Consider the following 26,215-nt stretch of genomic DNA (forward strand, 5'->3'; position numbering starts at 1 on the left):
AAGACTTGTATTCAAGTCAAAGGCCATCTAGGGTCATTGCAACCAAATCCTCATCCTCTACTTCAATTCCGATAGTTGCCAATTGATTAGCTATGGTTTTTATCTATGTTACATAGTCTTGAATGGAGCGTCCTTTCCTCTCCATGGTATTGAACTTCTGTTTTAGTTGTATTTTCCTTGCACTAGTTAGTAGTACCATAATATCTCATCAGGATATTCCACGCAATTTTTGGTGTCTTGTAGTTCATAATTTGCATTACCATGGCATCTAAAATACACAGGGAGAGCCAATGGCATCTAAAATACACAGGGCATTACCATGGCATCTAAAATACACAGGGAGAGCCAATGGCATCTAAAATACACAGGGCATAACCATGGCATCTAAAATACACAAGGAGAGCCAATGCAGGACTCTGCAAGCTCTTTCTAGCCAAGCGTGATGTGCTCTCAGCTATTTAGCAGTTGGACTCTTTTTTCGAAGCTTGGATTTAGCTTCAACACTTGTAACAAGGTCCCAATACCCTTTGCCAATCATGAAATTTTCCAGTCGAAATTTCCATATTGCATAGTTATTATTGTCCAGCTTGTCACCCACTATCTATGTAATACTGTTAGATATATTTGCATTTGCCATGTTTACAACTCTATGTATTTGCTGCACTATTAAAACAGACAACGTGACTCGCTGCAAACCAAGTTAATCTTTGATCAAGATTCTTGTATAACATTCAAGTACCATATGTACATTTGTTGATACCCTACAACTAGTTTAGTCCAGCTCATCTAAACATGTTGTAGACATTAGTTCACAAATGAGAATAACAACCTTTGTTATAATCAGCAAAATAAGCTAATCTAGATCTGAGTATTCCATGCTTAGTACATCCCACAACTCATGTGACAAGGTCCAACCATTTGCAGGTACCAACCAAGCTTCAATATGCTCCAATATTTCAAGTGCAATCTATCAAGCTTCTAGTACTATGAATGCATTTTAGAATTGACCTTTAGATCCTCATACCAATGCCCTAAGTATACACGAATGATAGCACACTAGTTGCCAACTATCCACTTGATGTTAGACATGCCAAAGTCAAGCAACGATTGGCTAAAATCCTCTGGTCATGATAGCCATAAAACATGCGCAAATTCCCAACTCCACGTTGATTTATGGAGACCATGTGGCTATTGCTAATGACATTTTAATGAGCACTCACAAGTGCTATATGTCCTATTATTGATGAGCTTCAAGTGGCCCTAAATAATGCCAAGTATGTAAGCCCTATTGGTCACGAGAACCACTTGCTAATGCTACCCATTCAATCCAATCCAGGAGCCAAATCATGTTGATTTGCCGATGAAGGTGATGGTTTTCTTTAGCTCATTCATCGGCTCTAGTGAAGGGAAATGATCCCTCCTTCCAAGCCTCAATCGGCTCTATCAAGTATAGATTAAAAACACTGATACATACCATTCTAGGTGCAGGCTATGTCTGTCAATGCACTTCCACAGGGTTCCTTCTTCAAGTTGCAGGTTAAGGTCACTCTTTAGCTTTTGCTCATTGCCACACAAGGCCTTTATGCTCTAATACCATGTTCAAGATGTAGAGGGAGAGAAAGACACACAAACCGAGGCAAGCTTAGAGAGCAGAGTGCTCTCAATAGTTTTCTTCGTTATTCATTTAGTAACCCACATATTATACACAATTGCAATAGAGTGCAGACCATAATACTAACCTAACCATACTCCTAACTAGAGTTAGATTCTTCCTCTACATCATAGGACATCCATCTAATAACCTATAGCCGGACAAGATAGATGAGCTTGATTCTTCACAAGAAAGAAGCCAGAGTACTCTCTCTCCTTGGTTGAACCAACTAACACAAAAAAAAAAACCTTGATTGATGAACTTGTATTGAGCAATAGTGCACCTCACTTGAAAAGGCCCAAGGAACCATTTGGGGAACTTATCTTTAATGGCATTTTGCACATAAAATCCATAAAAGCCCTATAAGTAGCATAATTAAAATTTCTATTGCACGTTGACTTCATGGATAGTAAGATTTGCACTTTATGAGTTCTCTTATCCTCACCTAGAGCTTTCCTCTGAGCAGTAGAAATCCCACTGGGATCACTCGCCATTACTTCAAACACATTGCGTGCATCATAGGCAGGTCTCTTCACTTGCTCAATGGACGAGGTTCACCTTGCCTTTTGAGCTTGCTCGCTCTTAGGAGAAACAATTAGAAAGTCTAGAAGTCTTTTAACCCTTGCATGCCGCTTGGGGATAGACATGACTTGTGGTACAATCTAGCGGGACTTGCTTAACACGATGCACCTCGCTTCCTACTGCAAGGCTAATTTCCCACCTTAGCTAATGAGGAGCGTGCCCCTTTACAATCTTTGTCTCTAATTGATGGATTATTTGCAAAAGATCACATTAGGCTAAAGATTTTTTTCCTTAAACCATTTGGACTCCAGGTTAGGCTAAAGATATTTCTCACGTTGTCGCCACTGTCTCTAGTTCATTTTTCTGTGTTTCTAGGGTTTCCAGGGGGGTTTTCCATCGCCTTCTTCATCAAGGCCTGGTTCACAGCGTTTCTTCCCTACAGTAGCTATGGCGGAAGATGGCCCTGCCTTCGACGACTACCCTCCCAATGTTCCCCGAATGGACCAGAAGCGCAAGTACGACGACATGAGTGACCACGAGAGGAAGACAGGCTTCTCATCGGGACCTCCTCCCGCCAGCGATCGCGAGAGGAGAACCGGCTTCTCAGGCCCGCCCGCTGCTGCTGATCTTGACCGGAAAGGAGGCTTTTCTGCCGTACCGGATGAAAGAAAGACGAACTTCTCGCCAGCTCCGAAAGACTTTGACAGGAAGACAGGCTTCTCAGGTGGCGATGGCGAGAGACGAACAGGTTTCTCTGGGCCGCCTGGTAATGACCGTGAGCGGCGGACTAACTTTTCTGGACCCCCGCTCACGGGTCCCCCTGGTGGAGACCACGAAAGGAAAACAGGGTTCTCAGGTCCCCCAGCTGACTTTGAGAGAAAATCCGGATTTTCTTCGGGGCCTCCCAGTGAACAGGAGCGTAAAACTGGATTTTCTGGGCCTCCAGGTGAACAGGATCGGAAAACTGGGTTTTCTGGACCTCCTACTGAGTCATTCAACAGTGGGCCGGGAGGAGGACTTAGCCCTATTGAGATAGCAAAACAAAAAGTTGCAGAGATTGCAGCACGGCTTGTCGCCCAGGATTCAAAACGACCCCGTGTCGATGGCCTTCCTGAAGAGCCTCCTAGCATGCCCAGTGTCATAAGCCAGGAACCTCCTAGCTATGGCCGTGAAGGTACATTATTCCAACTTCTGTGCTTGTGTCCTATTAGTGGCTGCTGTTGCAGCTTGATCTGGGTCATCTTTTGGCCCGATGGCAGGGGTTGATTCTTCGTATGTTTTGAAGGACTGGGAAGGAACACTAGTGGCTATTTTCAAAAGACACATTCCTTAGCGTTATTGTAGCTTCTTCTATCTGTGACTATGAAATGGAACATAGGTTTTGGTTTGGTTGGTTATTTTAGATGTATGATCTGTTGAATCCCGAGATTTCTACCCGGAGGAAGCTTTCATAGCATGTGCCTGCACGCTTAGAATTTAACCAAGTTTTGTTTTCTTGTCTTTTGTTTAGAACATGGGCCGGGCCACATGTTTCAAGATAGAAGTCAAGTGCCCCAGCAGACCGAGTCTCAGGGTGGAAACTTCTACCGAATGCAAGAATACCCCCAGTCCCAGAAGATGGATATTCCTAATGCCAGGGTATTGTAGGTCATGAGCTTATGGCACTTAAGTGAAAAGAGAGTTTGAATTCAGCCTTGTAATGCTACATGCCGTTTTCTCAGGTTGGTCTGATAATCGGGAAAGGAGGGGAAACCATTAAATATTTGCAGAATCAGTCAGGTGCCAGAATACAGGTGACCAGAGATGCTGATCACGATCCACGCATTCCAAATCGACAGGTTGAAATCATGGGGACACCTGACCAGATTAGTCGTGCTCAACAGCTGATCAGGGATGTTATTGCAGAGGTATGATCATTTGATGTGTGACCTGTTTTAGCATGCCAGTGGATTCTCAAGTCTCAAATGTTCTCTCTTTTAGGCGGATGCGGTTGGCTCAGGGGGTGGTCCCATGGGTGGTGGTTTTGGTGGTTCAGGCCCTGGTGCAGAACAGATGGAAATAAGGGTTCCAAATAGCAAGGTGTAGGCCTTTTACCTGAGTGCAATTTGTTCAACAACAGCATTAAAATATGTAGTACTTGCAAGTCGTTTACATGCTTTTTGTTAACAAGAATGCTGTCTTAAAGGTTGGTCTTATAATTGGTCGAGGTGGAGATACAATAAAGAACTTGCAAAGTAAAACCGGGGCTCGAATTCAGGTAAGGCCCTAGAATCTGTAATTAGTGAAAGGAATGTGGGCTAGGTCTGTGCTAGTTTTGGGAAACATGCTCTTTTCTCTTTCTAAGATTGAGGTTGTGCTGCTGTTGTTGACAGCTTGTTCCGCTTCAACATTCTGCTGACATGGGACCTGACTCTGGTCTAGAACGAATCATCACTTTAGTAGGCAATAAACAACAGATTGAGATGGCAAATGAGTTAATCAAAGAGGTGATCAGTGAGGTAGGCTTCTAACTGTGGGTGATTTGAGCTCATCTTTACAGTGTGCTAATTCTCTTCCATTTCAATTGTTGGCCTTGTAAGTCATTTTTTTCATTGAATTGTTTCCAGGACAGTGTATTTTAAATAGTCTCTTGTTTCTCTAATTACTATCTTAAGGTTAGCAGCATTTGCTCAGAGATCCATGCAAATCTAGGGCTTAATGTGGTGTTAGTCTAGTTTTATTATTTGAAAGTTGGAACCTCTAGTACTGAGTTATTGTGCTTTAACATGAAGTTTTTTTTTTTTCATCTTAGCTGAGAAACTAAAATTCTGCTTTTTAAAAATAAAAGTGGAGGTGCTTTATTAAACACTAAATTGGTCATCTAATGTAGTCTGTTAGTATCCTTGCACTGTCCTGTTATCATGAAGGTCAAAGCAAAGTGTCCGATTTTATGACAGGCTGTTATTCTATGGCACCTCAAACCTTGTACGTGGCAGTTTGTTAGGTTATCACAAGAAGTTCAATGCTGATGCATATGACCCTCTCATTGTAGCACAGCTGTGACTGTTGTAGTATTAAAGGTTTTGGAGTTACTACTTTTTCAAAAGAGATGAAAATTGAAAGCTTGAATTCAAATCAGAATGTGGAGCAGCTTTACCATACAAGCTTGTTCTGTTGGTCCTTAATAAGCTCAGTTGGTGTATAACAGGCTATTAAATTGGTTCTCTTGTATCGATATAATTGTTTGGAAGTGACTTGGAAAGGCCCTTCTGTGAGGCAAGTCTTTATGTAGTTTTTGCATTGGATTGTGCTAGCAGTGTTAAGTATCCATGTAAACTGTCATTGGTTCTCTTTTCTATTGCATGGTGAGTTTGCTTAATAAACTTGCAGCCTACATAGTTTATATTGTGATGTGATGGAACTCAGTCTTTCTTGTACTCAGAATTTTATGTCTGTATCAGCTATAGTGCTTCTGATCTTTCAGGCCTCAGACAGATAGACCTGACCTTTCTTTGCTATTGTAAGAACTGTCTCAGAAGTGTTGGTGTGTATGAATGGCTAATTAGGCCAGACCTTCAGAGTTTTGAAAGAGCAGATATGTCTTAGGCTTAGAGCTTCTTAGCTAGCATGATCTTTGTATAAGTTGTAATTGTGATGAATGCTGTGCTATGTCCGGTTTTTTGTGTGGTGCAGATGGTCAATTAGTTATTTGCAGCCTGGATCTCTGTTACCATGATTCACCCATAGACTTGTTTGAAAACTCTTGATGGAGATAAATCTTTCAGGTTTATTTAAGCTCAAGAGCCTCTAATATCATGTTGTCCTTCAACTAGTATTGTGCATTGTTGTAGTCTGGATTCCTCATCTTACATGATGAGACTTGTTCTGAAAAGTAGTATCAGCTTTTAGAGCGTTTGAACTATGGGTGTAATATTGTCCATTGCCACTCCAGTATTTGAGAAATCTGCAGGAAATTTGCTGAGATTCACTACTCAAGTTTTAAGTTTGATGTGGTCATGTAAGAAGGGTCTTTTTCCTTCTTACATGATTGATGGAAAGAAGAGGGCATGTAACCTGTAGCGTTGTACAGAGTATTGTTTCATGGACATGTGCTTATCTCTATTTGTGCTTTTATGGAGCCAATGGGCCCTGATACCTGGCAGGTTTTCATATGATATGGGCCCAGCGGTGGAAACTGCTTCATTTATTGTGCTTTTATGGAGCCAATGGGCCCTGATACCTGGCAGGTTTTCATATGATATGGGCCCAGAAGTGGAAACTGCTTCATTTAGGTAACATCTCAAACTAGACTGGGAAGAAAGAAACTCATGGGTCTCAATGATGTGAGTAGTTTCTCTTTCAGCGTTATGGGTAACTTCAGTATGATCGCCATTAGAATATCTCGTGTTATACACTTGCTGCAGCATATATTTGTTCAGTTTGTAAGCACCTGCATTCAGAACTCTGCAGGGAGGATGAACAGGTCACCTGGTTCAGAAGCTTTGATGGGGACATATTTGTCTTTCTATTTAGACAAGGTCATCGCTAAGATAAAACTACTGTTAATGTCTGATTCTAAGAGGACTGTTTCTTCCTTTATTGGAGTTGACATGTATAAGAAGCCTTTGTAAAACATTCTGTCCTGCATTTTGGAGTTTCTCCATTGAAGCTGGCTTGTATGCATGTGCTTATCTGTAACTATCTGCTGTTAAGGTCCACTGGCATCTTTTGGAGACTGTTTTCAGGTTTTCTCAAATGAGTTGGACCTACATTTGGGAACTGCTCTTAAGTAGGTACCATCTGAGACTAGAGTTAACTTGAAATATACCGAGTCTTCCAATGAGGTGAGTGCATCTGTGGTTCTCAGTCTCCTTCTAATGATGCACGAATTTGGTACTCTCAAATATGATTGCAATTGTAGATAGAATTTTAGGCTCTGAAAATTTGTGTGATGTTTTCTTTTTGTCCCCTCTTGCCTCCTTAACTGGTTTGTTATTATGATAGACGAATTTTCAAATCATGAACTTTTTTGTGTCGCAGTAAAAATATATATGCCTTTTTCTGGGAGGGTGTGTTGTTTAAAATCCTGTCTCTCTGAGTTGTTTGCTTTTCTGCAGAGCCGCACAAGAATGCCTCCAGGTGGTTATAATCAGCAAGGTTTTCGTCCACCTGGACCACCACAATGGGGTGCTCCTAGAGCCCCTATGCAGCCACAAGGTTATAACTACCAACAGCAGAATTCTTATTCAGGAGTACCCCAACAGTACCCTGGCCAGCCACAATCCTATGGAGGATATGCACAACCAACTGCTGCAGGCTCATCTCAACAGTTTCCTGCCCCTTCTCAATCATATGGAAGTTATTCACAGCCCTCGCCTGTTACAGGTCAACAACCTCAGCAGACTGGTCCTTATAACTATTACAATCAGCCTTTGACAGGGTCCTCAGATAGCTCAACTGGATACAATCAGTCGCAGGGAAGTTTTGGGCCACAGGGTTCTTACCCACAGCAACAAATGCCTGGTCCACAAAGCACTGGGATGTCGACGCCAGCTCAACAGCCATACGGGCAAGCTTATGGTCAGCCGGTATCTACGCAGCAGCAAAGCTATGGCCAGCCAGCTCCCTCTCAAGGTTTCAATCTGGACTTGAAAAAAACTGGTTTATAGTGAGTACTGCCTTTTTTTAGAGAGCACGGTGTCAAAGGAGTGTTTTGATGTTGCGTGTGTAGTTCACTCTTCTGGCCGTTTTTAATCCATGACTCAAATAGTATGTGGGGATGGTTAAGGGCCAAGTTTTCCCATTACAGAGGATAGAACCTATTCACATAAAACAGTCCAATAACCATTTTAGGTTCTTCTAAGAGAGTGCTGGTTAGAGTCTTTCACTTTGTCTCACTGTATTTCACCATTATAGGTCCACAAAGATTTCAGTTTTTCAATGTCCCAATTACATCATCATCCCAGCCTGTATATGCATGGTGGGCTGAAGATTGTTTTACTGGACTAATTTCTGGTCCCATTGCTTTCTTCTTGGTTTTTGGAATCGCAGTCAAGGCTCCTCTTGGTTTAGTGTTTGCAGCTACCAATGCCCTTGAATTTATTGAGTTATGACATTTGCTTTCTATCTCTTTGTTTTTTAATGACAATTTGATGCTAGTTTTTTGGCTGTAGTTTCTTTGTACAATTGTTGGGACCTATGCGAGTAGATTCGTTAACTCTTTTTGTTCTTGCTTCACTTCTTCAGTTTGACATTTGTAGATGTTGTTTGAAGCTAGTTAGGGGATGGCTTCATTGAGATGGGGCTTGGGGCTCTGAGAAATGCTGACAGAACTTGAGTTGTGGGTTAGATGCATTGTGAAGTGACAAAGCTACTCAGATTGACATGGGCTTCTACCATTGTCTTGTTTGCGCAGGCTATAGTCAGACGAATTACGGAATGCAAGGTGTCTCACAATCTGGGTATGGTACAACAGCACCTCCTCAGCAAGCTTCCACTCAGCCTGGTTATACTCAGCAGGGACCCTCTCCAGCATATGGACAGCAAGGGCCAGTTCAATCTTACAGTCAACAGGGTTCAAATCAGCAGCTAGGATATAGCCAGCAAAGTTCTAGTCAACCAAGCTATCTGCAGCAAGAAGTACCACAAACAGTGTATGGTCAGGGAGCTGCTGTTCAGGCTGGCTACAGGCCACAAGGAACTCCACAGCAGCAGGTCTCAATCCAGTCGTCCTATGTCCAACAGGACACCAGCCAACAACCTTACGGACAGCCAGGGTCTACTCAACCTGTCTATGGTCAAGTTCAAACTTATGGGCAGCAAGAATCTGTGCTCTCTGGCTATCCACAGCAAGGAACCCCCACTTCTGGTAGTTATGCAGCTCAGGTGCCTTTGCAGCAGCAGCAGCAGCAGCAGCAGCCACCATCTGTCTCACCTGCATACAGATCCATGCAGCCTGGATATACCCAGCAGAGCACTGCCCAGCCTACCTCTGGGCAACCCGGATCTCAAGAAACTGTTGCACAGCAAGGCTACTCTCAGCAAGCACCTGTGAACAACTACGGATATCAGAGTGGATATGCCACCTATAGCGATGGATACACATTTGACCCCCAACAAGGGGTCCAAGGTTCTCAGCAGGCTTATGCTCAACAGGGTGCCCAAGGTGCTCAACAGGCCTATGCTCAACAGGGGGTCCAAGGGGCTCAGCCTGCCTATGCACCGCAGACATCCCAAGGTGCTCAGCCAGCCTATGCTGCTCAATCACACTATCCTTCATCCAGTGATGCAACAGCCAGTGCAGGCAATGGGACTTTTGACTCATCAAATGTTGCTGCTGGACTGGCCCAGTCAGCTGTGCAGACAGCTCAGAGTTGAGTCTTTACTGTAATGTGTTCAAGTATTTAATGAGCCTGTTGCCTGAGGGTTTTGTGGGAACTTCATGCCAACAAAAATGGTTGGATTCCGCTGCTGTGATGGACAGAAGATTGATAATCTTGCTAAGGTGCAATCTACTCTGGTGCATGAGCATAGAGGTGGTTAACTTTTGTTTTTTAACTGTTTTCGAAGGAGGAACTGTGTATACACTTGTGGTCTGGATAGCATAGATGGCTCTGCTGCAGGGAGTTAAACATAAAGTGCAGACCATGTCACCAGACATGTAACAAGTGATTCACTGCGGTTGATTTTACTGCTGATGTTTTAGCATCTGCTAGAGAGCAAAATCCAGTGATCTGGCAACTCATTAGCATGTTTCCGCAAGTTACTGATCTGGATAGCTGTATTCGGTATCCCCATGTTTTTTGTGATCATTTCCTATGTCATTCAATGGGAATCATATTGTTTGTTTGTCAATTTTAGAATTGCCTTTATTATCTACAAGCTGCAGCCAATGTTTTGGTGATCACCTGTTGCGAGGAATTAGAAGTTGATTGTACTGAGGTGGTAAATTTAACCAGAGTAAACTAATGGTTAAGCTTCTATATCTCAGTATTAGTGGTCAGGCTTTCTGCATGTTAGTGTCACAAATTTATTGGAGTAAGGTCATGGATGCTGTTGTCTCAGGCAGTTGAAGGAATGCAACTCAGCTTTTGCAGGTCATGGGTTCTAGTTTGTGCATCATGATGCAGGTTGGTTTTGAGCTTCTAAGTGCATCAGCAAGGCTTCATTTTAATTGTTGGCTATCCAAGTTATTGATTGGTAGTATATGTGAATGAATATTATATATGTGAAAGAAATGTCTCATATACTGCTCCTCTACTCTTGGAATTTGGTGAGAAGATCAGGTGATGACCTCTCTTGTTCTCTTACATGTGATGACGTTTCTTCAGAGAGATTCGACTGAATGAATCTAATTGGCAGCTGCAGTCTCCCTGCCTTCCCATGGCACACACACCCCCAATGGCAAACATATTGTTATTAGTCAGATCTTTGTCTTTTTCCTCTACAAGCTGCAGCCAATGTTTTTGTGATCTATGGCTCTGAGAAATAAGAAGTTGATTGTGCGGTGGCAGACTTAACCAGAGTAAACTAGTGGTCAAGCTTCCTACATTGTGAGTCACAGACCTTTTTGAGTAAGTGCATGTAAAGATCTTTGCTTATGGAAGGTCGGAAAGCTGTGTTGACATGGTGGGTTTTTACGATTTCCTAGCTCATGTGCCATGAGGCGTACATCAACCTTTGAGCTAAGTCAAGGCTTCTTGCCTATCCAAGTAACTGAAGGTAAATGTTAACGAGTGTCTTTTTAAAATTGCTCACTTGTATTATAATCTGTTGAAAAGATTAGGTGGTATACTCTGTCACATTCTTGTATGTGATGGTCTTGGTTTTTGTCCATAGATATTTGACATGGTTGATGTATTTGACAGCTGTAGGAACACTCACCCTAAAAACATTCTCTCCTTATCTTCCTCTCTTTTGCTTCAAAAAAATCTACTGAAAATGTCAGGTGATAATCTCTTTATTGGATATATTTGGGTGGAGCTTGATTTCAAAATATTGTGCTGACTCTTTATGGATCTCCCAACCTCATTCCAGATGATTCTTAACTTTGTCCAATCTTTAAGTAGTCTTTCAACAATTCAGCTGTTAGTAGAGGCAAATCTGCACGGCACTGGTGAAGTTAATAGCTGGTCCCAGTAGGGATGTTACCTCATCGTAGTCTGCCCGAAGGTGCTCTTGTTTTGAATGCTCAGTGCATCAGGGTGACTTTGTTGATTGTGAGCTTTGCTGGACTGTCGTGAGGTGGGAGATTGGCGTATATGGCTCTAATTTGTGAAGGCTGCCATGGGTCATAACTCTGTGTGGCTGTCATGGATCTGAATTTTTTGAAGAAAATAATTTGAAACTGGATTTTGAGTGAATCAGTTATTGAAGTGTGTCTTCAGAACCTGACAAAATTGAACGAAAGGTAATTGGTATGAAAGCAATCATGGGGCATTGTGGATGATGGCTTGTAACTCTAATTACTTACTCCATAGTGTGCTGAATGTCGAGGAGGGTATTGGAGGACATGGGGAGAGCATGTGTACCATTCAAGTGCGAATGCTCACCATAATGAGCAGCATCGAACTTGATGTTGATAATACATGTGAATGTTAAGGTCTCTCTAGGTGGGCTGAATGTTGAGTGTACCAGTCAGGTTGTAGTGGAGAGGTGGGACCTGTGTTTTCATGTTCGTTAATGATATGAAAAGGACATGTTAAATATCTAGAAGTTACAAAGAAGAATAGGTTGTTTGTTGAGTAAGGTCACTTCCCTTAGCAACTGCCCTATTGTTCTGTCTAGATTAGAAACTGCAATTCAACTGTTCTTTAGATATTAATGCAATCTTCTACACATTATTAAAAAAAAAAGAAATGTCCATTGCTATTGCCAAGTAGCACTTAAAGAGCACACAGTTCCTCAAAATTTGTGAGAGAAAATTAGGAGCACCATCTATTATACAAGTTTAGTCTGGCCCTTAGCACGTCCATGAAGTATGTAGAACGTTTTGCCATCTACTTATGTTTGAGTTAAGATTTGTTTTTTTTTCATGAATATGGGCTAGATAAAGGGTTTCCAGTCCTTACAAGTTGAGATGAATTGTACAGGTTGAGATGAATAATTTGATTACCAAGATTAAGGATCTTCTTGGAATCCTTGTTTTTATATTCCTTTTGCAAATGCCCTATCATTCTATGTAGAGCAGGAGTGGCAATCTAATTCAATAATGTGTATTGCTTAGTAGCACTAACAGAGCACTAATTCAAAGTCTGTAAATAAAGCACATGATCTAGTATGTTTTGCCCTCTACATCTGTTTTGAGTTGGGATGCATTTCATCTTTTGCATCTTGAATGGTGGCAAAGAGGGTTTTGCCCTCTACAGCTGTTTTGAGTTGGGACGCGTTTCATCTTTTGCATCTTGAACGGTGGCAAGTAGGGTTTCTAGCCCTGAAAATTGAGACGAATTGTTTACAGGTTCAGATGACTCTTTTGACTACCTTGGCATATCAAGAAGTAGGCTCTTCCTGTGAATCCAAAATTGTGGGATGTTTGGATGAGGGAGGATCAAGATCGAGCATAGATGGAGGTTGTGAAGAATTTGTACAATTGATTAAGCATGGTTCAAGGGACAGATAGATCCTAAGTTTCATGTCTAAACTGCACCAGTAAAGATGAGTAACATTGATATCTACAATGCACCAGCAAAGCCATTTCATGAAGGATGAGTAGGATGACATTGTTTGGAATATGAGGTTAGGTTTTAAAGTCTAAAAGCTTGTAATATATGGTACTTGAACCTACCATTATTAGTGATATTGAGTCATACTTTGCTAATGTGTATGGAGCGTTTTGTGGTATTTGGAAAAGTCAACCCTCAAGAGTAGAGGTATGGTTTTATTATTTGCTCTTCAAAGTATTTCTATGGATGTTGGCTCATCTATCTACTTAAAGGTTAATCTAGGTGCAAATATAATTCTCAAAGTAGATTGTATGATGCAATAAGAAAATGAGAGACGTGCAATTAAGAAGACAAGGTTATTTGCATGTTAAGATGTAGGCAATAACATTAACCTCTACACTTACATGATAACTTTTGTGTCTATATTATTAACCCTATAAGGGAGCAATTATCAATGATGAATCCAACACATCAAGTTTTAGAGGCCCAAACTTGGTAAGAATATGGTGGTTGTTGCATGATGAAATTGAGGTCAAGTTTCAAAGGATAAGAGTTTCTACTTGATGAATGCATGAGCTCTAGCTCTAGTTATGGCTTGGGCTCGTTTGTTCTAGCTTAGACTTTGAATTGGTTTGTTGGCTCTAATTATGGGCATTGGCACACTAGCCATGTTTGAGGCTCGAACAACATATTAGGCCACAGGAAAGGATTTATTTGATACATTTGAGGGTCAAGATGGTATGTAATGCTCTAATTATAGTTTGCATGACCAACTATCTCATTCACATGAATCATTAAGTAAAAGCAATATATATATGTTGTCGATACAACTTTTCTACCATAGTCCTCTTATGTGTTGAACGTACATCCACCTTTAGAAGTTGTGACTGCTCACTTTGTCGTGAACATTGCCACCATCTCCAAGTTATGCTCTAATTATAGTTTGCATGACCAACTATCTCATTTACATGAATCGTTAAGTAAAAGCAAAATATATATGTGTGGGTACAACTTTTCTACCATAGTTCTCTCTGTGTTGCATGTACATCCACCTTTAGAAGTTGTGATTGCTCACTTTGTTGTTAACATTGCCACCATCTCCAAGTGCTAGAGCATGATTCACAATGATGGGTTAAAGTTAAGAATTGTTGCTTACTTTATGGCCAAAGAATTCAAATACTCTATTGTAGAATCCTCATTCAACTTACTAGCAAGAAAATAATATTGATGTTCTTGAGTGTTTAGCAATTGTGTCCTAGACATCCAGATAAGAATCCATCACAATTGTAAAGCAACCACGACTTGTCTAGGATTGTGTTGTTGAGAGATTAATCCTACATCAAATGACCTACTATTGTTTATGCACAATAAACTCTCATGCATGCCCATCTAATTGGTTTTCTTAATAAACCCACAGCTATATAATTTCAATTTCCTCCATAAACTATTCGCTAATTGACTATAATGAAATTTACATTTGATCATATATAAATTAGAATTATAACTAATTATCCTATATATTAACTACAAAAAGTGCCCTAGAACTTCATGATCATTATGAAAAAAAAATACCTTTGAGATATGTTAGCTCAAAACTTAATATATAGTTTTGTCTTACCTCTTAAACAATCTATTAGCACGAGTATCCTCTCAGTTGAGAACCACAAACCATGTATGCTATCTACATCTATATTATCTTATAATTGATGGATATCCCAAAGCTAGGATTGATCCTATGTGGCATCCATATGATAATCCACCCTTGATTATATCTTTTCTATCAGAAAATTAAATTAAAAAGTTGCTATTGTCTTCCATCTATTAGTAAGGTACGAATGAAGAGAGGACTCAGCCAGGGTTCTAGGGACAATAATGTAATGGTGCACAATTTTAACACAAAGAAACTAGAAATACTTTAAGAAAACATGAGAATATGTAGCCATAGCCATGTCATGATTATTATATTCTAGTAAACCATGACACATGGAAGCCATAATTGCACGTGAACAAGAAGCTTGCAATCAAGAATTGCATTATATGAACCTCATGTTGGTGGACATGGATACACACCTCTATGTATAATGGAGAATATCAAGAAGGCGATCTAGAGATTGATTAATGACAAAAAGATTCGCACAATGTTATATCTCCACCTTCTATAGCCTAGGTCCTAGTCCACATGGTTTAAGACTAAAAACTAAGGTAACTGCTACACGACAAGCCATCTCGGCCTGAAAATGTTTTATCCTCAAAACTGAGACATATAGGCTAGACAATGGAAGCTTGAAGAATTACCTTCAAAATATGTATATTTTATTGAAGAAAGATATAAATGAATTTGATGAAGATTGCTCATTGAAAGCACAAATAGAAGGTCATCCAATGAATTTTTTGCAAAATTTTGTGAACAAGACTGATGGTAGAAAAATAGCCATAACTTTGCACAAAGAGCTTTGAATGATGCAAATGATGTACTCTGGAAAGTAGACAATAAGAGGCATCTCCTTGAAGCATAGAAATCCAAGTTTGAGAAAGTTATAGTATTTTTATTTTGATGCATAAATTTTATACAACAACATGTTCTATTCATTGTATTCAATCTTCTTCATGCAAAAGCCATGGGAAAGAGTCAAGATAGTATGAGGGTTTTTGAGAGGACTCCTCCATAGGTAAACCAAGCCACTTAATAAGATATTCTAACACTATTTGATTTCTTAAAAACTTCTCTTGCTTTTCGATGATCACCTCTAATTCATAGATGATAAGACGGTCCTTATCCATTGGAGGTAGCTCCTCAAGAACTTTGATTTCTAGACCTACATACTTCTTGATCTAAGATACATGGAAAACATCATGAATGTGGGTAGTAGAAGACAATTCAAGTTTGTAGGTAAGGTCCCTAGCTTTCTTAATGATCTGATAAGGTCCATAAAGTGTGTGAGCCAACTTGTTATGTTGCCTGCCCTTAAGAGAAGCATATTGGGATTTAGAAACCGTGAGAAAAACTTGCTCTCTATTTTCAAAGTCCAAAGGCCTTCACTTCTCATCAGCATACGTCTTCATGACGCTTGGGCTTTGTGGATATTCTCTTTACATTGAGCCATCAATGCTTCCATCTTCTCTAACTCAGCCTTAGCTTGGGGATTCACATCTTCATGGAAGAGGGCTAAGGGTACTTGTACCTTGTATCCATAAAGTGCATCGAATAATGGAGACATTCCAATACTCACATGGGAAGTATCATTATAACAAAATTTGGCAAGGTGGAACCATTGATCCCATGATGTTTGAGTATCATGAAAAAATTGTCACAAATGGACTTCTTGCCATTGTTTGACATTCTCAATTTGACTATCTGTTTGAGCAATTTGGCATCTCTATCAGATACAATCTCCAATGGGAGTCCATGAAGCTTAAATACACATTTCATGAAGTGCTCCGCAACGTAGTTTGCTGAAAATTGGACTTTGGTAGAGATAAAGTGAGCTACTTTAGTCAATCTATCCACCACAACAAAGATACTATTCCATTTGTACTTAGTGGTTTGGTAGCCACGTTATGAAATCCATAGAAATATCCATCCACTTTCCTTTTGGAATAGGTAAATATGGGAGCAAACCACTAGGCAAAATAACAAAATCCTTGTTTTTTTGACAAGGCAAACATTCTCTTTGACATCCTTCCAATAAAAGCTCTTATGAATGTTATCAAAAGTCTTGAACAATCCATGATGACCCACCAATGGCGAATAGTGTCCATGAGAGTTGTTTTTGGTATCAGATACACTCTTTCTTTGTACCAAAGAAGTCCATTATGCCATCAAAAGTTTGGACACTCTTCATCTTCACCTTGCTATAGTTTCTTCAATCATAATGCATCGGCCAAAATATTGTCTTTTCCTGCCATATATGATATTTCAAAATTGTAGCTTTGTAATGTGGCCAACCACCACTATTGCTTTGGAGATAGATTCGGTTGAGAGAGGAAATATTTGAGTATTCGATGGTCAATCTTCACTTTGAAATGGGTGCCATAAATGTAATGATGTCATTTTTTAATGGCATGAAAGATGGCAAACATTTTTTGCTCAAACACATGAAGTTGGCACTCCTTTCATCAAGTTTCCTGCTCTTGTAGGCAATAACTCCATGGTCTTGATCTTAAATAGCTCCAATCCTACAACCACTAGCATATGCATAAATGTTAAACTCTTTGTAGAAATCCAGACATACCAAGATAGGCATTGAAATAAGGAGTTCTCTCAAATCATTGAAGCTTTTAGTGGTGGTTGCATCCCAAAAGAATGCCTCATACTTCAATTGGTTGGTCAAAGGAGGGGCTACATGAGCATAATTCTTGATAAACCACCAATAGAATGTAGAGAGTCCAAGAAATCCTTGCAAAGTAGTAGAGTTCATTAGGGTAGACCAATCTTTGACACATTGCACTTTCTTGGGATTCACTTTGATGCCCTTTTAACCAACTGAGTGATTGAAGTATTCTACCTCATTCACCATAAAAGTACATTTTCTCTCCTTGGCAAAGAGCTTATGCTTCCTCAAAGTGTCAAATACTTGCCTCACATGCTATAAATGTTCTCTTGGAGTCTTGCTATAGATAAGAATATCATCAAAGAAACCCAAAACTATTTTGTATAAGAAGGGCTATAACACTTTGTTCATAATGCTTGAAATGTGGCGGGTGCATTTGAGAGACCAAATGGCATGACTAAGAAGCGATAGAGACCCCTTTCCATTTGAAATGCTATTTTGTACTTATCTCCCTCCCCCATGTGTATATGATGATAAACCCATCGAAGATCTATCTTTGTAGATATCTTGGCATCCTTGAGCTCATTTATAAGATCATCAATGCGAGGGATCGGGTATTTATTTTTGATGGTAAACTTGTTGAGGTTGAGGTTTTGGTAATCAATGCACATCCTAAATGACCCATCCTTCTTCTTGACAAGCAATACTAGAGAGGAAAATTGTGATTGACTATGGTAAATTATCCCCATTTGCACCAATTCTTTGACATGCCTTTTCACCTCTTTACACTTGCACTTTGATAGTTGATAGGGTGATTTTTTGATGGGTTTTGTATTTGGTGCTAAGTCAGTTGTGTGGTCCACTTCTCTTTTAGGAGGCAAAGAAGAAGTAGGTTGAAAAATGTCTTTATACTCTTCCAACAATTTGGTCAAGTTTGGATCCTTCTTCATTGTAGAAGTTGGCTAATCTTCCTCAGAGGAGTAAAAATGCAAGACATAGCATTACTTTCTCGTTTTAATTTTTCGTTAGTGATCAACTTCATTTGCTTTTGCTTAATGCCATTAACAACTACTTGTTGCCCATTCCAAACAAACTCCATTTGCATGTGCTCTAAGTCCATATAGAACTTCCCAAGATTCTTTAACCAATCATAGCCAACAACATCAACTATTGGGCCAAGGCTATAAGATCAACTTGGATAGTGTGAATCAATGACAATTTTAAGGAATTTTGTGGACATATCTCTTTACTTGATTCAAAGTCTCCATTTGCCAATTGTACCCCCTTAATGGTACATCCATATCCTTTGGTAACAACTTTAGCTTGTATAAAGATTTGGCATCGAACAAAGCGATGTGTGATGTGGCTGTATCAACAAGAATAGGGGAAACCTTTCCATTAATATTTCATTTGAACCAAAGCGTTCTTTCTCCTCTTGATCCCATTCAACCATCATGTGAAATAGTGCAAAGAGACCCATTCGAGTCAAATGGAAAACCATCCATGATCAAAGAACTCATCATTAGTCTCTTCATCAACCTCATGCTACTCTTCATAAGTGGAGTTGGCATCAACTTACAAAAAATTGCCTTCATGAATGTCTTTATCTTCCCAATACTCTCAATAAGAATCTTGCTCACTTTTGCATTTTTAGCTTTACATTTTAGCTTGTGGTCTTTGGAGTCCATTTTTTCCTAGACTTATAGTATAAACCCTTCACATGCATATCTCGAAGCTTGTCACTTGATAGGAGCTTGCTATTAGTACTATTTGATGATTGTTTGGCACCCATTTTAGCCCAATTAAACTCTATTTTAACCCTAGTATTAGGTTTGTAATTTGTCCCGATTTTCAAGAGCAAGCAATGGGATAAATAGGCATTTTATTGTAGGTATTTGATCCCTTGTTTTCCATATCTAAATTGGCCGAAATATTGCCCTATTCTAGTAGATTGGTTTGATTGAGAAGATCCCATCACTTTAAGTTAAAAATTATTCAAATTTCTCTTGTACTTTTGGATATAATATTCAGCAAGTTGAATGGCTTCCTGCACATTTGTGGGCTTACATAGCTCCAACCTTCAAAGATAGGGCTAAATCTAACCCAAAAATATTCTTTATTAGCTTGGTTGAATCTAAAATTCCTTCCACATACATTGAGAGATTCAAGAACATGTTTGAATAGACCCTCATGTGCATTCTCCTTTGTTGCAATCCATACCACTTCCATTATAGCTTCTCTTTTTCCAATGGAGACACAAAAACTTCAACCATTGCACTCTTAAATGCTTCCCAAGTAGCAAAATGTTGCCCAATCTTGATCATGTACCTATACCATGTATAGGCATACCCTTCAAAGGTGAAGTGCATCATAATAGATTTTGGTATCATCATTGTTGGGATGTAAGTTGAAATACATCTCTAATTTATTCAATCATTCTTCCAAATCAATCGGTGATGGGTTGTCTCCTTAAAATTTTGAATATTGATATTTTCCTTGTATTCCTTGTCGTGGTTGTCTACTATTTGTTTGTTGTCCATAAGAGGTTTATTGTCCACTTGATCTATTGACACTACTTCACTCTTGATCTGTGTGTCTAAATAATGAAATTTTTAATTTAAAATGGAGGGGATGATGTCCTGTATGAGCTAGTAGCTTCATATTTCCATTAGAATCACCCTGCACAATTCTAGAACCAATTTTCTAAAACTGTCTAGAATAGAACAACACCCTATTTTGATCCAATTTCACACTTGGAACAACCAATAGCCTTTGTTTAACACTTGTAAACACTTGGAAATAGTGTGGGCACCTATGGGGTATATTGGGCATCTATAGAGACTATTAGGAACTTATAGGGATCAAATGAATGTTGGAATTTCTTTACATAATCTTTGCAAATCATGTAGACACCCCTAAGCACATGTGGGTACCTGTAGACATGTAATAATCTATATAGAGACATGTAATAGATCTATAACTTCGGAATATTGCCCTGAATTGATGTAGAGCATCAAGATGTCTTCAAATTCTACTCAAGTACCTGTAGTGAGGAGTATAGTGGTAGTCAAGGCTCCCTACATGGGATTAGGACCACCGCGGTGCGGGCAAAGTTCCACCTCAAGCCTGGTTGTGCACGCCTCTTGGGAGCCTTTAGTAGTAGGGGAGGGTGTGAAGATACACTAGGCCTTGCATTGAGGAAACACATCATGTATGACCATGATTGAAACAAAAAGAAACAAAGACAAAGAAAAACTCCTAAACACAAAGTACAAAATGAAAAAACTCAAAACTCAAACACAAAGACAAACACAGAGAGAAGAAACTTTGAAGTGAATGAATAATGTAAATGAATTTACGAGTACAAAATGCCCAAGGGCAGAGCAATGTAGTGTGTCAGAGAGTGATGTTCACCGGAGATGGATTCCAAGTGCTATGACTACCAATTGAAGTGTCGAAGTGCAGGAAACACCAAATGTTGATTACCAGAGTGTCAGGGAATTGAGGTGACAAAACAAGAGAGGTGTTTGTTGATATAGATGGCTTGTTGAACTAGTAAAAATACAGGTATTGCATAATTGCATAGTGGGAGAGATAATAATAGATTGTCGCCTGGCACCGGATGCTAAAAATGTAGGCTGATCAAGTGCGATGATGATGCAATAGATGAAGACCTCCAAACAACAAGGCGATGGCTGAAAATAGGTCGTTGGATAGTGTTGGATTGTAGAGTTGATGATGGTTGGACAGTAGATGGTAGGTGGTTGATGGCTGAAATATGCACGATAGAGTGAGAAACCTGCACAAAAGGAAAAGGCTAAATGGTGGGTAGCTTGTCTATTTATAGATTTTGAAGGGTGCTCCCAAAATTTAGGGTTTTGGGGAACCACTAAAACTCTCTCAAACCGTACACCAAATTTGTGTTTTTCATTAATTAAGCATGTTTTGGGATTGTTTGAAAATGGTAATAAGTTTTTAAGTATATTTTATCTCAACATCCTCTCTTAGGCCCAAAACTCAGTCTAAAAGAAAAGTTTGGCAATGTTAACCCCAAGGCATCCCACCCTTAAGCAGCCACCAGTGCATCAGACAAAGGGTGCACGTCGACTACGCACAAGTGGTCTATCAAGACTATAGAGGCGATGGTTATCTTACCCAGGGAGTCTAAGTAGTCACCCCAAAGAGATCAAGGCTTTGGATAAAGGGTGCTCATCGGCTGTCCGGTGGCCTACCAAACCCTAAAAAAGCGGATGGAACCACAATGAGCTTTTTTTCTGGTTGTTTTTTTTTGGGTGGAAAGTTAATTTAGGGGTGGTGGCCAATTAAGTAACACCGACCTAGAAGATAGGAGTAGGGATGTACACCCAACACATCACAAAATAGTACAAGTTTACCCAACCACTTGAGGATGTTGATAACAAGGGAAAGGTGATGAAGTATCATGTGAAGAAGAATGGTGGTGTAATCTGTCGGTGAAAATACCTTAGGATTCGTCGTGGTGCTCTACATAATGGGATGCATAGTATGCTACATGCTGAAGAATGTTCATGCACCAGGTGCCACTTGGATATCGCCCCTCTTTGGAAAATTATTCACTTGTCTAAGTGCCCTAGTACAAAGATGATGAAATCATACAATGCATAGGGGAATGTATAATAAGGCGGAAAGGTTAATATCGAAGACAAGTGCCAAAACTTGTAGAATACCAAGAAGAGTATGAACCCCCTCTCAACCTGGATGTTGATGCCAAAGAAGGAAGAGGAGATTGAGGATGTCGGTCATCATGTGGGTGTTAAGAACCATGTGGATGAAAACAGTGAAGCATCCCTATTGGAAGAGCAAGGATAGAAGTTACCACCATGATAGCATCAAGAGAGATGCTACATGATCCGTCTCGAGAGGGAAAGTCTCCATGATAGTAGAAAAGAAAAAATCCAAGTAGATGGAACCATGAAAGGAATGGCGTGCATTTCTTGTCTCTAGCTCAAGAAGGACTAATGCAAGCTTATATGTTAACCCTACAATAAAATATAAAACCCTACAAAAGATTTCAAAATCTGTGAATAGTGAGGTAAGTAGTGAGATGCTCCAAAAAAATTAAAAATTAAAATAAAAAAAAAGCAACGCTAAGTGCATGCAAGGAGTATGTAAGTATACAACGGAAGCAACAGAAGTCTACTAAAAAGAGAAAGACTCAGTGTGTGGCTACCTTTCCATACGACGAGGTGGGAAAGTGGTCCTAGAAGGTGAAGTTGATGTCTTAGGAATGGATGTGTAAAGTGTAATAGATGAGTCACTAGTCAACCAGTCAGCCCATCCTTCAAGAGTGATGAAGGATAGGTTGCTGAGGCTATTTGCATGCCACATATCCCATTCACTAGGGCAGATGGAGTAGATGTGCAGTAGTGGGAGGCATAGACCCTTTGGATTGGTCAGAGCCGCTAGAGTGGAGATAGTTGTAGTAGTCTATTATGGTTTTCTAAGAGGAAGACCTTGGGCCTTGGTATGACACTCCTTGTTCATATGGCCCGATCTCTAGTAATGTGTGCAAAACCTATTTTTCTTAGGAATTTGTTGCCACAAAGGGATCAAGTTTCTTTGGTTCCATTGGAGGAAGTGGTGTCACCCTTGTTTTGGCTTGCCTTCACATCTTGCGAGCTCTTGTCCCACTGGCGGTTTTCCCTCCAGAAGAAGAGGAAACCAACCCTTGCCTCTTTGAATGGATGTGTGTGGACTTGATCATGCAACCTCACCACATAACGCAAGCAACATTGATACTCAAACTCTTAGAAGGTTGGCAATCTAGGTAGTGAGATAATGTCTTGGATAGAATGGAAGTATTTGTTGGGCAACTTGTTCAAGAAGAAAGTGACTTGATTACCATCTGACTTCGAGGAGCTAGTAGTGGCAAATTCGACTAGTAAACACCAACACTAGGTCAACTTGACCTTCAAGTCATTCCCTTCCTTAATGGAAAACTCTTGAAGCTCAAAATCAAGATTGATATGTGGAGTGCGATCTCGAGCTGCATAGTGGTCAATGAGATGAATCCAATGCTTAGATGTGATGAAAAAGTATTGTAATTGAGAGTGAAACTTAAGAAGCAATCCGTGCATAAACTTAACATTAGCTGTGTGTTGAGAATAGTAAATGATGCTTGATGTGTATGCCCATAGAGATTAGATATGTGCCTAGAAGAGGCATGCCCATAAGTGGCTTTGTATGTCCTAGAAAAAGATTTCCAAAATCCCATAAACATGGTGAGGAACGATGATATTACCAAAGAGCTATATAAGCATGTACTTGACACTCATTTCAATGTGATGGTACTATCAAGTTGAGTTACTCAAGATTGTGTTTATGAGTCCAAGCTAATCTATCTTGGAACCTAATTAACTTGAGTTACAATTCCTCATTTAGATAATGTATCGTGTGTTTGACTAGTATCCACCATAGTTGATCTAGCTTTAGAGCCGTGTTTCTTTACATGGTATCAAAGCCATGGCGAGCTAGTCCTAACATCACTAGTAAGTCATACTCTTGTGTAAATGGATAGTAGGAGTTGAACCCACCTTAAGGTCCTTTGCCATATCCATAATTTAAACCTATCCTTCTCTACTTAGCATCTCAAGCCCATATTACTTCTCTACTTACCCTTACGAGATCGATGCCGATCACCCACAAAGTTCTCCTTCAGTTGTTTTTGTCATTCTATCTTTGGATTTTTACAGGAAGGAAAGGGAGGGAGGGAGAGAGAGAGAGAAACACAACACACACGCTTGTATGTGCAGACATAAGGGGTATCGTATCCGTGGTACTTGCCAGCCCATCTACCCTCATCGATGCCGCCAACATTCCAGATGGAGGCATACAAGAACATTGGCATGGAAGGGAAGCTCTCATCGTCCTGCTTCTTTGCGACACGGAGCAGGCAACATCCATGAGCTATTTGATGTGGGACGGGCTCAAGCGGATGGCGTACCCATGGAAATCCCTGGAGGAATCAAACCCAAGGTCATGGATGACCTCGCGATTGCCAGTGCCAGTGGTGTAGTAGTTGGTTTGGATGATGCACTTCTCCTTGCCTAGGAATTCAAAGTCGATCTTGTCCTGGTCGCATGGGCCCTCGTCAGAGGAGACGTAGAAGCTGTAGGTGTCACCGCAGGGAGAGGCACCGGATCTGCACCAAGAAAGTGCCACCTTCAAAGCGGTTGTGGCTCCGTCAACGTGAGCCGCTCCACTCGAATAAAATGATGGCGATCTCCCCTTCCTCCTTATGCTCGCAAACCTATGGGCAGTAGTCAACCGCGATCTCTAGCAGCCTCTGCGTCTACAGGAGCGCATGGGGAAAGCTGCTGAAGAGGTCGGTGCAGGAGCAAACGCCATACCCTCTCTCTCTCTCTCAATCCTCACCTTTAGGCTAATACTAAGGTTAAAGACCTAGCCTTAAAGGCCATTCAAACCAATCCATTCACACCTTCTCTTTCACACTTGAAGCTGTAAATCTCATTTACATCGCAATGTTTTGTGGTTTATTCTGGACATCCAAGTGATTAACCATTTTGCCATCAACTGTCTTTAGACACTAGCATTGTGTCCTTTCTCAATATCTGTCAAAGCACTTGTAAAATGGGATTAGACACTGCTCGAGTATACTTATGGTAAGACCTTCCCACATTCAAAATGAGTTCTTCGCACCACGCTCAAACAATCAATACGAATGTAATGATGAGCCATGAGTCCAAGACAAATAAATCCAACAAATCATGTATCCCAAAATCTATGACATGTATGTCAAAAGAGATCTTGTCAAGCAAAGCAACCATAAAAGCATAAAGCAAAACGATAGTGTCAAGAAGACTAAAAGAAAAGTACCATGCATCAACAAAAGGGACGAGGGCATGAAAACCAAGGAGTCAAAGAAGATCAAAGAGACCAAGAAGATCGTGATCACCAAAGGTTGCCAAAGAAGCAAGAAGAAGATAAATAAATTTTCGCTACTAACAAACAAAGAGTTCTATAATGAATCTCCCTTAGTGGATCTTGTTTCCCAAAGCGTATTTTGTAGAAATCCTTACCAAAATGTAAAGTTTCAAGTCTTAACTTGACTAGGCTGCCAAAGAGCTAGTCTCCCAGGCCATATCATCATGTAGGGGAGGCAAAAGCCAACAAGTAGAGACTCTTTGAGGGGGGGTGGGGGTGTTGAAAATAGCAAATGATGCTTGATGTGTATACCCATAGAGGTTGGATGTGTGCCTAGAAGAGGCCTACCCATAAGTGGCTTTGTATGCTCTAAGAAAAGATGTCCAAAATCCCATAGGCATGGTGAGGAACAATGGTACTACCCAAAAGCTATATAAGCATGTACTTGACACTCATTTCAATGTAATGGTACTATTAGGTTGAGTTACTCAAGATTGTGTTTATGAGTCTAAGCTAATCTATCTTGGAACCTAATTCACTTGAGTTACAATTCCTCATTCTGATAATGTATCGTGTGTTTGACTGGTATCCACCATAACTAATCTAGCTCTAGATCCATGTTTCTTTACAACATTGTGGGATCTCAGGTGAACGGATGTGATCGAGGTGAGCTAATCAAGGGTTCCACATAGGCTCGCTACCAACAACACAAGGCCCCAAAGTCCCTAAGATTCGAGCACTTATTACATGAAGTTCGACCAAGTGGTGAAATTCGACCCATTAAAAGGAGTCTTATTCGTGAAGGCATTCTTGGTTGTCACAACAGGAGTGACAGTACTAAGATATGGAGAAGGTGTGTAATGGGGGTAGGGTAGATAGGGAGATGGAGTGGAGTACACTCATTTGGGAAGTAATCCCAAAGTGCTCACAATGCATACGAGAAGTGTGCACATTAGATCTAAGTGTGGGCATGGGCGAATAGGGTATAAGCATGGTAACCACCTGTCAAGCCCAAGGTGGAGAGATAGGGATATGGGGAGCAATGGATGGAAATCCTTGTGTAGGAGTGATCCAAGGGATGTGTGATTACAATCCATAAGCAAATGATGGATATCCTTGCATGTGAAAGGTCGTGTGGGGGGTTTGTGAATGAGTGTCCGAGGGTAGTGAAGGGGATGCCCATCACAACCGTTTAGCGTGGAAGG

General features: G+C 40.3%; 1 protein-coding gene and 1 pseudogene across 1 annotated transcript; one reads left to right on the forward strand and one right to left on the reverse strand.

The window, feature by feature from the left end:
* Positions 1-2,483: 2,483 nt before the first annotated feature.
* LOC148032737 (uncharacterized) lies at positions 2,484-10,006 on the forward strand. Its single transcript, XM_087683390.1, has 8 exons — positions 2,484-3,347; positions 3,684-3,811; positions 3,895-4,080; positions 4,154-4,252; positions 4,359-4,430; positions 4,546-4,671; positions 7,270-7,786; positions 8,568-10,006. The coding sequence occupies exons 1-8, from the start codon at positions 2,621-2,623 to the stop codon at positions 9,527-9,529; spliced, it is 2,817 nt and encodes a 938-aa protein (XP_087539516.1). The 5' UTR covers positions 2,484-2,620; the 3' UTR covers positions 9,530-10,006.
* A 13,762-nt stretch (positions 10,007-23,768) lies between these two features.
* LOC148032738 (putative xyloglucan endotransglucosylase/hydrolase protein 8) lies at positions 23,769-24,558 on the reverse strand (annotated as a pseudogene).
* Positions 24,559-26,215: the final 1,657 nt, after the last annotated feature.

This window comes from Lygodium microphyllum, chromosome 8, assembly GCF_053477565.2.
Source record: "Lygodium microphyllum isolate KBCC chromosome 8, Lygodium_microphyllum_v1.1.10, whole genome shotgun sequence".
NCBI lineage: Eukaryota > Viridiplantae > Streptophyta > Polypodiopsida > Schizaeales > Lygodiaceae > Lygodium > Lygodium microphyllum.